We start from the raw sequence: 12,306 nt of genomic DNA on the forward strand, positions 1-12,306 counted from the left end.
TTAAGTAGAAGAACAGGGGTGAATTCATGTCTTCTCCCTGTGAGGACGGTGCCGTCTATATTGTACCACATGGGAATCACTGACTTTGGAAAACTTGCTGTCATCCCAATCAAGTCTTCTCTCACAGATTTGCTGAGAACCCTGCCCACTCTCCATAAGTAGACACAGTATACCTTTTTTCCAACTTCATTCCTTTGGAAAGTTCTGATACGAATCAACACTTACTCTCTTTTGCATAATAATAGACACTGAACTAGAAAGAGTCATAAGAAATACCCACTTCCAACTGCCAAACAAGGAACGCAGTAAAACTCTGGCCTATAAAGAACTATTTTCTAATGACTAATTCCCCTCCTGACTCATTGGAAAAGACCCTGATGCTGGGAAAGATTGAGGGCAGGAGGAGAAGGGAACAACAGAGGATGAGATGGTTGGATGGTATCACCGACTCAATGGACATGGGTTTGCATGGACTCCGGGAGTTGGTGATGGACAGGGAGGCCTGGTGTGCTGCGGTTCATGGGGTTGCAAAGAGTCAGACACAACTGAGCGACTGAACTGAACTGAACTCCCCTCCAGGGATCAGATGGGCTCCAAGGTGTGAGAGCTACGACAGATGACTGTATTATTCCTCCTTTTCTCTCCTACACTGAGTATCTGCCTCTCCCTAGTACCTTCCTCACAGCCCCCTTCACATCCTTGTTCCTTAGGGTATAAATTAGAGGATTGAGCATAGGGGTAACTATGGTATAAAAAAGGGCTACAAACTTTCCCTCACTCTCAGAATAACTGTGCATGGGTTGGAGGTACGTATAGATGGCTGAGCCATAAAAAAGGGAAACCACCAAGAGATGGGACCCACAAGTCCCAAAAGCCTTTCTTCTCCCAGCCACTGACCTGACTTTCAGCACTGTCTGAACAATGTATACATAGGAGCCTAGAATTAGTAGTGCAGGAACAACCAAGATTATGGCTCGAGCCACAAACATCTTGGTCTCTGTCCCTTCTGTGTCTTCACAAGCCAGCTTCAGGAGAACAGTCATCTCACAGAAGAAGTGATTCAGGAGATGGAGACCACAGAGAGGCATAGCCATCATGAGGCCTGTCTGAACCAGAGAGTTCATGCAGCCTCCTACCCAGGAGGCAATAGCCAGTGTCTGGCAGAGGTGGGGGTGCATAATGGCTGTGTAGTGGAGTGGATGACAGACAGCAGCATAGCGGTCAAAGGCCATCACCACCAGGAGCACACATTCAGTGGAGCCTAGGGCAAGGGAGCTGAAGAGCTGGACCACACACCCTTCATAGCTGATGGTCCGGTCAAGTCCGTGAAGGTTGATCAGAAGCTGGGGCACAGTGCTGGTGGTATAGCAGAGGTCCAGGAAGGAAAGATGTCTAAGAAAGAAGTACATGGGCGTGTGCAATTGACGTTCCAGGAGGGAAAGAGTGATGATGGTGGTGTTACCGAAGATAGTTAAGGAGTAGAAAACTAAAATAAAGACAAAAAGGATGGGCTCCAGTTGAGACCAATCTGAGAAGCCCATTAAAATGAAGCCTTCTCTAAAACTTGTGTTGAAACTTCCCATTTTTGCCTGTTCAAATAGCAGAAGACAATGTAATGACTCTTATGAAGAAGGATTTAAAAATTATTTCACAATTTTCCCTAGATAATCCTAACTCATGCATTGTGTTATCTGTTTTGCTATTCAGCTCCATTCTGTCCAGTCTTCTCCTACTTTGAGAGTGAAGATTACTAGATTAAGAATGATGTGACTTTCATTTGAACTCCAGTCCTGTTATGTGCTTCCTCTATGATTTCAGCCAGGCCACTCAATCCTCGGGACCTGATGTTTCCTTGTCTGAAAGCAGAGACAATCTGTTGAAAAGAATCAAGAAAAGTGTAGATCCATCCTTTTGGGGAAAAAAAAAATAGCAACAAGTATGCTTCTTGTGATGAGTTACGATGCCTAGAATAATTTCCCCCTTCTCCAACCGATAAATATATCCATCAAATCCCCATAACATAAATATAAATAAAATTTTAATTGGTCAAAAAATGACAATGCGTGTAAGGTACAGACTTCTCCCATCTTCCTATTTACTGTTGATCATGTTTCCTTTTGGAAACTCCGTCACTGGCTTCCATAAATACACATCCTCCTCCTTGTCAACTCAGTGTATTCTCCTTTGATGGTGCCTCTTCTTTCAATAAGGTCTTAAATAGTATCATTCCCTGGAAACTTTACCTGGCTGTCTCCTCACCCTATACACTCTTTCTGGTGATCCCATTCATGGCTTCAGTTACCAATAATGACTTCCAAGTATTGGTTTGCAGCCAAGACTGCTCTTCAGAACTTCAAAATCAAGTATCTCTTCTTTGTGAACATTTCTACTCAGATAATCCACAGGCATCTCAAGGTTAGCATGTTCAAGTCTCATATCTCCCCTCCAAATATGCTTCTGTTGCTTTCCCTTACTCGGTAAGTGATAGCCTCTTCCTCCTAAAAAATTTTTGTGGTTATCTCAGATCTCTCCTCACCCCATCCTAAAATTGATTGCTCAATATGTCCTATTGAAGCTATAGCCTAAATATCTTTCACTTCTTTCTCCTTTTCATCTTGTGTTTTCAATGACTTGATTGATGGCTCAATATTCCCATAATATTCCAAAATATCTTGTTTAGAGACTATTTATGAATCAACTCCTAACACTATTGTCAGAATGACTTTCTTAAATTGCAAATAAGATCGTGTCTCTTCACTGCTCAGAATTCTTGAATCATGCTGCTCTTTAGTATCAGGGGACTATCCAAATGCCTTAGAATACTCTACATAATTCTTTCTGATCAACTATGTTTTTCAAATGATCACCATAGTCTAGTGCAATAGACCTGAAAGTCCATAGTCAGGTTCCTACAGATCAGCTCTATCACCAACCCACTGTGCCTGTGCTACCTGTTCTGGAAATTTTACTTCTGTGAGTCTCAACCTACTTAGCTTTAAATAGAGAAAATAACTTTATTTCATAGGATTTGATTGGTATTAAATGGTATGATACATTCTGTGAGCTGCAAAGAATATTCCATACACATTTTTAACACTTGTTCTCAACCACTAACTTTTAAGTTTTATGAAACTAGCTTTGCTTTTGTTCACCATTTTGCCTCCATCTCTTGGTGAAGTTCCTGGTGAATAAAAGGTTTTTGATAACTGTTGTTAAATGAATGAACGAATGTATTTCCAAAGTTTGCATCATACTTGGTGAACATAAATGTTCCAGAAATATATGTTGCCTGTGCAACACAAAAGAATTAACTCATCTGCGATATGGCAAAGGTTTAACAATTCCTGCTTTGTCATCATTTAGTGCAAAGGTTTTTAACCCTTCTGCAGTGTATTTCGTCAAGGATTTCTATGATGGCAGAGAGATAAATATATTTTCAATTGAGTAAAAGTTTTAAAACACAAGTAACATGATGTATGATAAAACCATAATTCAAAGGGATCTCACAATGATGAAACAAGGAGCTCTAAACCAATAGATAAGATAATAAGATAGTATTGAACTTAGCTTCAAAACCTTAAACAAATGTTGAATGGAGGAGATTAAATGTGACAGCTGTTCACTAAAAAGGTAGAAAACAAAGATGATGTAGGAGTATTCTGATTGAAAACAATGCAAGCCAACAGAGCCCACTTGATTGCTGAATTTTACCAAATGTGAGCTCAGACTAGATAAAAACCCAGTCTAGACTTTGGCCTTTCTAGCTTGGAAGGAGATCTAAAAGTCATTTCCACAAATGTCCTTGCACCATTTGATGCATGACTGCCATAGTATCTCAGACCCAGAACTTTTTTTAATGAAGCTCCTGCCTCATTTCCTCACATATGGTCTTTTGCTTTTTTATTCCCTCCTATCAGTTCCTTACTCCCATCTCTACGTGTCTCGGATTTCTTGATATGTCATGTCAACTATTTTCTTACTAATATCCTTAATTTATTATCTCTTTGACCCATGCACCCAATTTTGGAAGAATGCAATTCTCTATAGACTAAACTCAGGCTAATAAATTCTGCTAAAAAGAATAATTCAAATGCCCATCTCAATGCTACTAAAAATTTGCAGCCTTTCTAATGCACCATTAACATCTCTCTCTCTCTACTATCTCTTCCCCAATAGAAATGACATCTGATCAAGCCTCTCTAATTTAAAAAGCCTCTTTTCACCCTGTGTCCCCTTCTAGTTACTGCCCTCTTTTCTCTTCCTTCATAGATAAGTTTATTAAAAGAGTTGTCTATGTTCAATGTTTCAATAACCCCCTTCCCATTTATCCTTCAACCCACTGCAATAGGGGTTTTATCCTCACAAGTCTTTATGAGAAAATTCAGGGACATTGACAGTTCTTATCTTTGTCTCAGCATTTTATGTGTTGACTACTGTCTCCTTCTATATGAGAATTCTGCCCTTGCTTTCCTGGATGTCTTTCTATCTTCTCTGCCCATTCCTTAATCTCTGCGGTATAATCCTATTTTTCTGTGCATTTCTTACGTGTTGGCATTCCTTCTCAAGGTCCCACCCAAGACCTCCTTTTTTTTACCACTTTGCAGATGGTTCCTGGAAAATGCTATTCATTCCAGGCTTGAATCAATGGTAATAACACCCAAGTATATCTCTCAATCCCCTGATCTCTATTCTGAACTTCAAACTGCTTTAGTCCTTCTTCTTGCTGCGAATCTTCCCTTGGATATCCCCTAAGCACTTAGAACTCAGCAATGTCTAATACTGAATTCATCATAAGAATAAAACTGGTTCTTATCCTGTGTGTCCCATCTCAGGAATGGGCGCTACCAAGCTACATAGCTTGCCAAACTAGAAAAGTAGTCATCAGCCTCTATACCCTCATGTTGGATTCAGATCACAGCTTAGATTTCAGTTCTTCTAAGAGAGCAGTTCTCAACCAGGCCAGTTTTACCCCTCAGGGGAAATTTTTAGTTGATACAATTGGCATCTAGTAGATCAAGACCAAAGATGCTGCTAAATGTCCTATGATGCACAGGTCATCAACACACACACACACACACACACACACACACACACACACCCCCCGTAAAGTGTTGTACCTTCTCATATACAATTTATCACATTCAACTTCAGTTTCTGATTTAATCATTCCTCTATCCCATCACATTAGAGCTTACAGAGGTCACAGCTCTATCTATCTTGTTCACAATTACAGTTTTAATACCTCGAGCAGTGATGAGCACATAAGTCCGCAGTAATTAAATCCCTGATGCCTGCAGGCATTCACTTGTACCATATTTAATAGGTACTTAAAAAGACCTGAAGTTGGATGGGAAACACATGTACACCCATGATGAATTCAAGTCAATGTATGGCAAAACCAATACAACATTGTAAAGTAAAGTAAAGTAAAATAAATAAATAAATAGAAAAAAAAAAAAAGACCTGAAGTCTTGTTGCAGTTTCAGCCTTACTTAAAAAGTGAGATGCAGTAGTTCTGTTTTCTTGGGATCCAGTACATTTTATCTGAAATCTGACATGACGAGAGAAATAATCATTGTTTACATAGCCTCCAAATCAAAGTTTTTATATCCTTACTTCATCCTGTTAACCTTCCTCTGACCAGCCGTGGCCTTGGCACCTGCCTGACCTCGGCACCTGCCTGACCTCTTGTGAGCTGCCTTCCTAAGGGGATATTTCCTGCTTCCTAACCCTTAGAGCCTTGCTGAGAATAAGCTGATTTCCCAGAACTACAGCATACGTGTCACCTCAAGTATCACATTAAATCTTTCACTAGGCTAATGCCAGTGAACCCCTTTATTTAGCACAGCTCATCATACATTGGTCACATATTTACCACTCAGGAACCAGTTAAACATTCCCATCCCTCATAGAGCTTCACTTCTCCACTCACTCTAGTCTCAGTGGCTGGGATCTGTTTCATGCTCAAATCTGGTTGGTACTTATGAAAAGAAAAAGTATACTTACTCACAAACTCCTGGGAGTCTTTTCCATCTTTCAATAACAGTAACAAGTTATTCCTCACACTGACCTAAGGTTGGGCCCCTGGTAGATCCCACACATTACTCCTAGTCTTACATCTCAAAACCCAGGTGGGCTTGACCATAATGCAAGCCCTGTTCTGTTCAAACTGAGTCATGGATTGGGCATCACAGAGCCTTCATGCGAAAAGGCCCAGTGTGTACAACTGAGGATAGGGAAAGTCTCATTAGGGGAGCCCACAGAGCAAACACAATCCTTCCAACTGACAATCCTCTAAATGTTGAAGAAATAATCATGATATGCACACTTTTCTGGATTCCATGTTCCTCAAGTGAAGGTGATAGCTTCCAAATATCCATTTCCTTTCATATTTCCCAAATCTATCATTCCAGTAAAAGAAGAAAATGATATTAGGCTGATTTAACTAGTTCCTAAAAACATGTGTTTTCATCCCATCCATATCTAGGTTTTAACAAATGACCCTTGTGCAACTTCACATTTAAATAAAAGTACAGTACCCAATACTCTGATGGACAGGGAGGCCTAGCGTGCTGCGATTCATGGGTCGCAAAGAGTCGGACACGACTGAGCGACTGAACTGAACCCAATACTCTGCCCTGGCCAGATATAATTTTGAGTGTTTTGCAAGCTCATGGCAATCAACTGGGATTAAAACCTTGACAAAATACATAGAACCTAAGGGCAGTAAAATCAATTAGGCACTGAAAATATCCTGCATGAGAAACAGAGGTTTTAATTGTGTTTTTCAGATTAGGAAAGAGTTCACTTAAAGACAAACATGATAGCATGTATACATGTTCAAAGATCTATCATATGGAAAAGGTATTGAATTTGCTTTGTACTCCTCCAAAGGCAGAAGTATAACCAACTGGTGAAACTTACACTGTGGCTGTGACTGTGCCTGAGAGTGTGGCTCAATAGAAAGAAAAGCTTGGGGGAAAAAATGAAGCAGTCTAAAAATACCCTGCCTGGAAATGTAGTGATTTTCTTGTCACTTGAAAGCTTCCTCATTCAGAGGCTGAAAGTTGACATTTCAGGATGTTGTAAAAATGTTCCTGCACTAACTGGAGGATTGGGCTAGATGATCTGACCCAGATGATCTAACCCAGTTCTGATTTATATTTTTCTAATCTTAAATTGTGTTTAAATTTTTTTTACTCTTATTCTTAATTTCCTGGGCACACACAAGGCATTTTGATATCTGCATATGAGACTGTTGATTTTCTACAGTACATATATCAAATTTTACGTTTATCTTTGTATTTGTGTCTATGTGTACATGCCTCTGTGTGTGTGCATTATCTCTATAAATAACAGACTTCTTGAGAACAGAAATTATATTTATAGTTTTTATTCAACAGCATGCAGTAATATATCCTTAATGCCAATACACTAATTTAGCAATGTTATCTGACTACAGTGGAGCCAGATTCAAACCAGAAAAGTTAATCTTCTATTCTAGGCAAAAAAAAAAAAAGAGAGAGAGAGAGAGAAAGAGATCCCACAAATTCCTTCCTAACCTTCATTGTTAGAATATCCATCCTTAAATATGAACCTAATCTGATTTCATTTCCTCCTATTATACCTGCATAATAGCTCTCTTGTTCATTTTTGGAAGATTAAATTATCAAACCTTACTAGATACTAAAACATCCTTCTATGCCTTCTCCATCCCATAGTCTCACTTGGCCATTCTCTTATCCTGACCCCACTACTCTCACACACAAATCCCATCTCCTCCCACAAGTCTGTGCAGTGATCTTCAAGACTCTTTTATTAAATACTCAATAATAACCCACCGATATTTTCTATTATAAGGTCAGAAAACCATAGTGAGAGTCCAGTCTGCTTAATTCACATTCAAAGGTTGAATTAACAAACTGCTTTTTTCAACTCTGTTTCCCTACACAGAACACTGTCTCCAAATAGGAGGGATTCCGTCTTGTTGTCTACTCCTCCAAGAAGACTTTCTTGATTTCTTTTCAACAACTCTGACCATGCCTCTATACTTTGTCTCCTTCCTCTGATGTACACCGTTTACTTTACATATTATAGCCATTGATATTATAGAATTTGAGTATTAGGAGGGACTTCAAAATTATTTTAAGCCAAACCTTATACTTTATATAAAGAAACTGAAAGCCTTATCATTGTTCAGTGATTTCCCTAAGTTTATGCAATTATAAGAGATGCATGTGAAATTATTTTACCTGCTGTGTGTTGTGGGTGAGTAGGTAAAGAAGTAAAGATTCTATCAGTGATAAAATAAGTTTTTAAATGAATTTAATACCTCTATATCCTCAAATCCAGGACCCAACACAATGGAACTCAATACTAATTGCCTAATGGAATATTTCCAGAGTTATATGAATTTTAATTGCAAAGCCAAAGGAACTCAGTACTCACCCAGAGATCTAGGAAAGACAAATACTGCATTTACTTCTCTCAGTTCTTTGGATTCTAAGGTGATAAGAGACACATTTAAGATTGGTGGCATCTAGAGATGTCTGAAGAAGATGCGTTCCACTTTGATCCTAACTCCGTCTGTGGGATGGAGGGCTTAGGTCAGAGTCCCTTTCCTGGAGAACTGATTGTATATGTTTCCTCCCTGAGCAGGGCACATATGCCAGGAGCTGGGAATACCCTCCCACTGTATCCCACTTGCTTACCCTAAGCAACTCAGACCAGGAGGGAGCTGGTGTATTATCAGACCATCTCCTGACTGCAAGGCTGAGTGCACCAGTTCTGTCCTATGGGCACTGCCAAGTTCTCCTTAGAGCAATGAAGAGAGAATTGTTACCAGGTGAGACCTTGGAGACGTTTGGGGCCCAATGTGGCAATTATGATCAACTCACTGGTGCTTCATGATCTGCCTTGAAATTTTCAATTCTCTGTATCCCTCTTACACTGCTCCAGCCAAGCTGATATACTAAGTGTCCTCAGATTATACCTTCTCACTTGGCTCATGCTACTTGGATTCTTCATACTTCTATCTTGACCCAAATGCTACCTGCCCCTCACCACTCAGACTAAGTTCCATGTCTCACTTGAAGTTTACTGTGTTCATAACATATCCCACATCTTTTCCTCCCTTGGACTCCTCAAAGAATGCTCACATATTCTCATTTATGCACATCATTCATCCAATTAAATATTAATTTCCTTAACAACAAGTTTATTGTTTTACATTTCTCTCTCATACACAATATTTAAAGTATTGGTACTTAGCTTCTTATATTCTGCTTTAATACACAAAATTTTAAAATAAAATGTATTCATTTATTAATTCATTCAAAAAATATTAAGCAATTAACCCTGTTCTAGATACTGTGGTAAATAAGAAATTCAACAATGAAAATTATTTGTGTTTATTTAAGGCATCATAACATAATGTAGAGAAAATTTCTCTGCCATGACTAGCTTCGGGATCTTGAAATGCTTTCCTATAGAAAGTAGCATGGTCATTGCCAGGTGGGAGTGGGCAGAAATGGATGAATGTTGTCAAAGAGTACAAATTTCTCAGTATAAGACGAATAAGTTGTGGGAACCTAGTGTGTGGCAATGGCACCCCACTCCAGAACTCTTGCCTGGAAAATCCCATGGATGGAGGAGCCTGGTAGGCTGCAGTCCATGGGATCGCTAAGAGTCAGACACGACTGAGCAACTTCACTTTCACTTTTCACTTTCATGCATTGGAGAAGGAAATGGCAACCCACTCCAGTGTTCTTGCCTGGAGAATCCCAGGGACAGGAGAGTCTGGCGGGCTGCTGTCTATGGGGTTGCACAGATTCGGATACGACTAAAGCAACTTAGAAGCAGCAGCAGCAGCAGCAGTGTGCAGCATGTTGACTATAGTTAACAATACTATATCACACACTTGAAAGTTGCTAAGAGAATAGATATTAACAATTCTCACTACCCACATAAAAATGGTAACTACATATGGTGATAGATGTGTTAACTAACCTTATTGTGGTAATCATTCCACAATATATATGTTTATCGAATTATCAGAAATGGCAACCCACTCCAGTATTCTTGCCTGGAGAATCCCATGGACGGATGAGCCTGGTGGGCTGCCATCTATGGGGTCGCACAGAGTCGGACACGACTGAAGCGACTTAGCAGCAGCAGCAGCAGCAGCCCCCCTTTCTGACCCCTAAGAAGCTTTCTTGCTCATGTGCAGACAGGAAAGTCTTCCATGACCTCAGGAAGAGGTAAGAGGTTATCTCTTTACTTCACTAGATGTCAGCTTTCACCACTAGCTTTGTCCTTGGAGTGTCTGGGTGAGAACAAAACTTAAAATCTACTGTACTTGACAAACACCGGCTGTCCAGCCCAGGGACCCAGAACCCTACTACCTCAGAACCACGTGTCTGTGCCATGTCTGAACCACGTATCTGTGCCATGTAGAACTGTCGGGGGTATGGATTGAGGATGGAAGTCTATCTCTTTGGACAATAAAAGGAAGCAATTTAGCAAGGAATGGTAAGTCAGACTACTTGTTTCAGGTGAGGTGTCGCCTAAGACTTTGATAAAATCCCCAGGTAGGTGGCTCTGGGGCTCAGGTCTGCCATTCAGAAACTCAGCTTTCCTGATTCATTCATGTCTAAAGAATCAATTCAACAAAATCCCCTAGAGACGGTGTACAATAAATAAAAATCCCACTACCTCACAATTCACCCTACTGTCAGCAGAGGGCGCGCCTTCTCTATGAAGACAATTCAAATTAAAAACCTGCTTCAGGACAGTTAATAGATGAACCTTATTTTCTTTTTATTTTACTGTATTTTACAAGAGTTATACAATGAGCAAATATTACTTACATGATTAGAAAAAATGTGGGACTTCCCTGATGGTCTAGTGGTTAAAATTCTTTGCTTCAACTGCAAGAACTTTCTCTCAAATGGTATAGAAAGTTTTATATGTCTGTCATATGACAAAACACTACTTGTCGTACCATCTCAGAGGACTATGTCTTCTTGGTACTAGTAATTCAACTCCTCTATGGGTTTGAAATTTTTCATAATAAAAACTTGGGGCATATTTTAAACATAAAATGGAAAAAAAAAAAAAAGTTTGGGGATGAAAACAAGACAAGTATCAGGTACTACTGTTGCTTAACAAATTGCCCCAAAAACTTAGCATCATAAAACAACCACTTTGCTTACAATGGGTCATAAATTCAGGAAGGGTTTGTCTGGGCGGTTGTCACTTGGGGTGTCCCGTGCAGTTGCAGGTAGGTGTCAGCAGGGCAGCAGACACCTAAAGGCTTCCAGACCGGTTATGCAAAGTGACTGACTCACATGGTTGAAGCCTTTCCAGCAAAGCAGTTTAGGGGTCATCAGACTTCTTACATGGCAGCCCCACACAGCTCAAGGATCAGAGTGTGTGCAGGCCAGAAAGTGAAGCAGAAGCCAAGTCCCCTTTCATGACCTGGGACCTCATTCCCACCCACTGCATAGCTTCCTATAGGCTAAGGTGGCTGGTCCCACGTGGTAAGAGAAATTTAGCTGAACATAAGGTTGCCACTCCACTTCCCTGGCTCCCTTGCAAATACGGGAACTAGACCAAGTTCTGGTGAGTGGGTAATGAGGAAAGAAGACATGTACAAATTCTAGGTTTCATTCTAAAAAGAAAGAGGGTTGCCTTCCCCTTCTCTTTTCCTCCTTTCTAGCTGGAGCCAGGGCACCATCTCTGGGAGCTGGGAACCATGTGTTGAAGATGGTAAAAAACGACGAAATGGAAGACTGAGCTCTTGTTGGGTGTGAGTCTGCTGTGGCAGCCTCAAAGACCACCCACCTGAACTTCTGAGTGGATGAGAAATAAAACATATTATTTCGCCCATCATCAGATCGTGTTGGGTGTCTCTGAGCGACCAGACTGATACCTTAAAGGCAAAGGTCCTCTGCTTTCAATACAAGTGCATCTCCTGGAAGGGACACACAGATCCCTGTGAAACAGAGTAGGACCATGTGGGGCCTTTCTGGGAGCAGATCCCCACCCCCCGCCTACTACCACCCCTCATTGTAAGAAAACTCTAGCTTCCTAGGCCTTCCCTGAGTTCCAAATAGTAAATTTAATCAGAGAAGTGGTCCCTGGTGGCTCAGGGGTAAAGAATCTACCTGCAATGCAGGAGACGGGGATTCAGTCCCTGGGTTGGGAAGATCCTCTGGAGAAGCAAATGGCGACTCACTCCAGTATTCTTGCCTGGGATATCTCATGGGCAGAGGAGCCTGGTGGGCTACATCCATGGGGTTCCAA

The 12,306-nt window shown here is 40.6% G+C and overlaps 1 protein-coding gene across 1 annotated transcript; it reads right to left on the minus strand.

Moving 5' to 3' along the window:
- Positions 1–644: 644 nt before the first annotated feature.
- Positions 645–1,583, minus strand: LOC102272692 (olfactory receptor 2Y1-like). Its single transcript, XM_014481191.2, has one exon. It carries the CDS (start codon positions 1,581–1,583, stop codon positions 645–647), a length of 939 nt encoding a protein of 312 aa, XP_014336677.2.
- Positions 1,584–12,306: the final 10,723 nt, after the last annotated feature.

This window comes from Bos mutus, chromosome 7 (genome assembly GCF_027580195.1).
Source record: "Bos mutus isolate GX-2022 chromosome 7, NWIPB_WYAK_1.1, whole genome shotgun sequence".
In the NCBI taxonomy this organism is placed as follows: domain Eukaryota; kingdom Metazoa; phylum Chordata; class Mammalia; order Artiodactyla; family Bovidae; genus Bos; species Bos mutus.